Source organism: Aulonocara sp. 'chitande type north' Nkhata Bay, linkage group LG17 (genome assembly GCF_057382095.1).
Source record: "Aulonocara sp. 'chitande type north' Nkhata Bay isolate Kocher_YH1m ecotype deep benthic linkage group LG17, A_spYH_male_GT1.1, whole genome shotgun sequence".
Classification (NCBI taxonomy): domain Eukaryota; kingdom Metazoa; phylum Chordata; class Actinopteri; order Cichliformes; family Cichlidae; genus Aulonocara; species Aulonocara sp. 'chitande type north' Nkhata Bay.
Genome location: NC_141360.1, coordinates 20,225,677 through 20,231,265, shown reverse-complemented (window position 1 = coordinate 20,231,265; position 5,589 = coordinate 20,225,677). Strand labels below are relative to the sequence as shown.

General features: G+C 46.1%; 1 protein-coding gene across 2 annotated transcripts; it reads left to right on the top strand.

Moving 5' to 3' along the window:
- The first annotated feature begins 1,815 nt into the window (after positions 1-1,815).
- On the top strand, positions 1,816-4,108 carry LOC147310010 (uncharacterized). 2 transcript variants are annotated; one of them, XM_086268952.1, is made up of 7 exons: positions 1,816-2,076; positions 2,195-2,265; positions 2,438-2,614; positions 3,171-3,232; positions 3,309-3,371; positions 3,456-3,515; positions 3,598-3,842. In XM_086268952.1, the coding sequence occupies exons 1-7, from the start codon at positions 1,904-1,906 to the stop codon at positions 3,823-3,825; spliced, it is 834 nt and encodes a 277-aa protein (XP_086125078.1). In that variant the 5' UTR covers positions 1,816-1,903; the 3' UTR covers positions 3,826-3,842. The 2 variants fall into 2 exon arrangements, with proteins under 2 accessions (XP_086125078.1, XP_086125079.1); XM_086268953.1 differs by lacking the exons at positions 1,816-2,076; positions 2,195-2,265 and having other exon boundaries at positions 2,422-2,614; positions 3,598-3,729; positions 3,812-4,108.
- The last annotated feature ends 1,481 nt before the right edge of the window (positions 4,109-5,589 follow it).

Here is a 5,589-nt window from a genome sequence, read left to right as displayed (position 1 = left end):
GCCCCATGGCAAAACTTTGCTAGACCCGCCCCTGTACAGTTACCAGCTGCCAGCTACATAAAAAAGGATCCTGGTGTAAGTTGTCTCACAGAAACAGTTTATAGCTTTCCTTCAACCCATTCACGTCACCTAAAAGGTAAACCTGTTTCTCCATCACCTGTTCAGCTCTGATGATTCAGTAAGGACATCTCCTGGTTTCATCTTCATGTTTCCCTCTCACCAGATAACCAAACCGACATAATGACCAGCAGCTTTTATGGCCATGGCTCCAACAAACATCAGCTGATACTAGAAAGTAATATTAAATAAATTCTAACAACAGCTTATCAAGTTTAAAGGCGCTTCTGCTATTTAACGCGACCTCCTCCTGGCACAAAGTGGGAGATAAACAAGCAAGAGAGACAGGACTTGCGGCAGAAATGCCGATCAGCTGATCTTAATCAGTTTCATGATTGAAGTAGCAGCAGGAGAGGGAGGGGGAGAGAATGAGAGAAGAAGAGGCAGCTGACAGCGTAAAGACGGAGAATAACTCCAGCTTTTTGTCTTTTTTATTGTAGCTGAAGTACGGGACAATTTGCGTTTACTTTCAGCTCAATACGAAACGTGTAATATTAACTCTGAATACCAGAGGATTCCGTTTTTTACAGGACGGTAGGCAACTCTACTAACTAACCATATGAATAGAATAATATTCACCAGTAACATCATAGCACCCACCCAACTGTATAGAAACTCCGTCATGCTAGCTAGAACGCAGTACGAGTTATTGTAACTGACTGTAAAAAGTCAGCACAATGAAAATAAACTGCACCTAAACTTGGTTTATATCTGACCCAGACAGACTGCAGGGCCCTATTTCAGGAAGCCAGTTTAGAAAACTCAGAGTGAAAAACGATACTCAGGGTTGAGTAACCCCGAACTGTCCAACTCGGAATATTCGGTTTCAGAAAGGCTGATAACAATTAGTTCAATCAACGCGGAGTTGCTTTAACCCCAAATTAAGCGCGCGCACGAGGATACATAAAGCCCTGATTAGTGGAGCACAGATTAAGCGAGTCACCATGGAGACGGAGGGAAAGAAGGAACACCACAAACGAGTACAGGAGACGTTTCAGTGCAACTGTAACATTCCTGACTGCCCGACAGACGGTAGCCTTGGAAACGTGCTCAGCGTCACCAATATTATACAGAAAGCTCCCGTTTGCAAAAAACCGAAGTGCGATAAAAAATATGTACAGAACTGAGAGGATGTCCACGATGTGTCACATGAGCAATATTAGGCCTGAGGATGTTATTCAAATAAATTGTAGATTGTGCTGAAAAATGGTAACGTTCACACAGGAAATCATCAGGAAATGATAAAATGTCCAAATGCGCTCTAATCACTCTCTCCCGGCGGAGAGCTCTGCGGAGAATTTGGGCTTCAACATCTACTGGCTCTTCAAGGAAGGGGCACGCCATGTCTGACACTTCCTACAGTCAGGTTTCCGACAAAGAGGCGGAGAACGTCAGGGTTAGTTGAAGTAAACCTGCTAGGGGGCAGGTTAGCTTCACGGAGTGTGTCGTCATAGTAACTCACTCAGAATTAATCTAAACTCGCTTTGTGAAACCGAAAACCCAGAGTTTTCGTTAACTCAGGGTATACTTACTCAGAGTTTGCACTAAACCGGCTTCCTGAAATAGGGCCCAGGGCCCTGTTTCAGGAAGCCGGTTTAGAAAACTCAGAGTGAAAAACGACACTCACGGTTGAGTAACTCCGAACTGTCCAACTCGGAATATTCGGTTTCAGAAAGGCTGATAACAATTAGTTCAATCAACGCGGAGTTGCTACAACCCCAAGTTAAGCACGCGCACGAGGATACATAAAGCCCCGATCAGTGGAGCACAGATTAAGCGAGTCACCATGGAGACGGAGGGAAAGAAGGCGCGGTCGACGTATTTCACAGCGCTCGAGGCGGAAATTCTGATGGCAGCATATGCCGACAGCATGCACATCATGCAGAAAAAAAGTAACACAGCCGCAGCTGCAAAGGAAAGGGAGCATGCATGGCAAAACATAGCCGACAGAGTCAATGCGTGAGTGTTAATTTAAACATTGATCTAGGGATTTCCACCCATATAACACGTTATTTTATCATATGTCATTCTATTTATTATGTTATACATTTTATTTTGTGATGTGATGTGAGCGCAGGTGCAACCCAACAGGCCCCAAACGTTCCTGGCAGCAAGTAAAAATGAAGTATAAAAACATAGTCCAAACAGGTAAGGTGTAATTGTATTATGAGCCATAGTGCTTGGTCTGTGTGTCCTATGTAAATCAATTGCAGTTAGAGGCTACAGTAATATACCACCTGTAAGCACATATTGAAATTATCTGAGCACATCACAAGTACACATTTGCCTACTCTGTATGCCCAAATGTGTGCCATCACAGCCAACAGAAAAAAAGCGGAGGCCCGAAAAACAGGTGGGGGTCCTCCACCACCACCACTCACAGAGGCTGAGCAGTTGGCCCTCAGCCAAAACAGTGGGCGCCCTGTGGCTGAAGGCATCTCTGCGGGGACATCCTCTGTGGCAACAACCCCACAAGACACAAGTGCCTACATAAGGGGTAAATCCAAAACAATACATGGCGTGCATACATCCATTCTGCACAGTCACCTTGACCAAAATGAACTATGTCGTAGTGAAGTTACTGTCCTACTGACAGAGAATGACAGTCATCAAACAGTTAGGTGAATAAACAACACTGAGACACTTGGAAACTGTTAACGTGCTGCACGGGTGAGGGCCCAGGGAGAGACTCACACACACCGAGCTGCAGTGGTACGTCTTTATTATGAGCATAGCAGTGTCCTTTAATTTTGCATACATGCGTGTGTGTGTGTTAACCTCCCACAGGGTGAGCTCCCTGTTCCCAGAGACAGAGCGAGTAGTACATTCCGTACCTTTCCCAATAAGTGTAACATATGAACATATACCTCAATGCAACATAAAGCTCATAAAAGCGTTTCCACCCTGACACCTACTGATTTTGCCTTCCCTCAGTGTCAGTTGTCTCTGAGAGCATACTGACAATGAGGTGTATGGTGATTGGTATGTCTGGTAATTGCCATTTGCGCCCACATAAGTCATGAGTGACCTGTATGAACCCCATATTCTTCCAGTTGACGGTGATGGTGTACTGCATCTGGTGCAGCCCCCTGTTGAGCCAGACCGACATGCAGTTGTGAGTACTCGTAATACTCCACATACTACATGTGTCAACAGTAGAACAGCAATGTTGTTAAATGTCTCCACCACAGGCACATGATGACGAAACAGTGACAGCTGCTACAGAGGAGGCCGCAACAGAGCCACACTATGAGGTATACAGTGTACAGTGGAAAATATAACAACTGACGACAATGTGGTACTATGATGACACCATGGACTTACTATGTCCCCGGCAGAGTGATGCTGGAAATGAAGAGGAAGAGGGTCCAGCCACTCCTACAACGAACCTTTCCACAGTGGGTTGTTCAGCACTGATTTACAACCAACCTAAGTAGGCATGTACTATGGATGCCAATGCTATGTCCCTTGTTGCAATAGCTCCCTGTGAAGCAGCTGTATAAGACATATCTGGCCAGGAAGATAAGAAAGTGCGACATGGAAATGGTGCACCTCCAGCTGCAGATCCAAAAGTCGAAGCTGGAGATTGTACTGCTGGAACAACAGTTAAGGGTGGGTGGAGTGATCATAGATGGACGAATCATGTCAGTGTTTGTACAACATACTAATATACGCATTTATTCTTTGTGTACAGGACATACAGGGTGACCAATAAAGGCAGTTGACCACAGTATCTGTGTATTTGTCTTGTAACATGTTGGGTTGACGGGTCACAGGAAATGGTTGTGGCATATGGTGTCTCTGACTGCTCTTCCATCCTGTACGTTCGTGGGTGGGTCAGGATGTTCATCGTGTGGATCACTGCTGTTGTCTGGTTCAGCTGGACACTGTTCACCTCTAATCGTGGCAATGTTGTGTAGGATCACACATGCCACAATGATGTCACATGCCCTTTCTGGGGTGACCCTGAGTCCACGAAGGCACTGGAACCGGGCCTTGAGCATTCCGATGGTCATTTCAACTCTGGCCCGTGTCCTGCAATGGGCCAGATTATAACGCTGCTGTGGGCCTGGTTCAGGGTCAGGGTAAGGGGTGAGCAAATAGGGTAGACATGGGTACCCCCTATCACCAAGCAGGTGGCCAGTGAACTCTCCTAGGACAGAAGAATACATGTCAGTGCAAACGTCCCTGTGGCAATTGGTCTCTGTATATTTCACAGTTACTTCGACCCACCATGTCCAAATTTGGTGCTCAGTGTACATTCCCGGAAGATTCGTGAGTCATGGACAGAGCCTGGCCACTTGGCTTCCACATTTGTGATGATGTTGGCAGCATCACATATGATCTACCCAGTGCAGAGAACACATATTAGCATTCATTACCATGATGCCATCACTTGTTGGTGTGAAATGCTACAGGGAATTATGTACCTGTACATTGATGCTGTGGAAAGACTTCCTGTTCACATAGTCTCCTTCATTTGCTGAGGGTGCAATGATTGGGATGTGAGTGCCATCTATACAGCCAATCACGCCTGGGAACCCTGGAAATTTATGTACCATTTGAGTGGTAGTTCACGTATCACCACATCATGCATTGAGTTTTGTTCATCCTGATACCTGCAATTTTGTGGAATCCCTCTTTGATGAATCTTGTGGGTCTGTGACCGGGGAACACCACAAACGAGTGCAGGAGACGTTTCAGTGCTACTGTAACATTCCTGACTGCCCGACAGACGGTAGCCTTGGAAATGTGCTCAGCGTCACCGATATTGTACAGAAAGCTCCCGTTTGCAAAGAAACGGAGTGCGGTACAAAGAATATGTAATGGACTGAGCGCATGTCCGCGATGTGTCACATGCGCAATATATGGCCTGAGGATGTTATCCAAATAACTTATTGATTGTGCTGAGAAACGGTAACGTTCGCACAGGAAATCATCAGGTAATGATAAGATGTCCATACGCGCTCTGATCACTCTCTCCCGGCGGAGTGCTCTGCGGAGAATTTGGGCTTCAAGATCTACTGGCTCTTCAAGGAAGGGACACGCCATGTCTGACACTTCCTGCTGTCAGGTTTCCGACAAAGAGGCGGGGTCAGTCAGGGTTAGTTGTAGTAAACCTGCTAGGGGACAGGTTAGCTTCACGGCGTGTGTCATCATAGTGACTCACTCAGGCTTCAGCTGAACTCGCTTTGTGAAACCGAAAACCCAGAGTTTTCGTTAACTCAGGGTATACTTACTCAGTTTTTCCACTAAACCGGCTTCCTGAAACAGGGCCCTATTTGAATTTGAATTTGAATTTGAATTTGAATTTAACCCTGACGTTCTCCGCCTCTTTGTCGGAAACCTGACTGTAGGAAGTGTCAGACATGGCGTGCCCCTTCCTTGAAGAGCCAGTAGATGTTGAAGCCCAAATTCTCCGCAGAGCTCTCCGCCGGGAGAGAGTGATTAGAGCGCGTTTGGACATTTTAT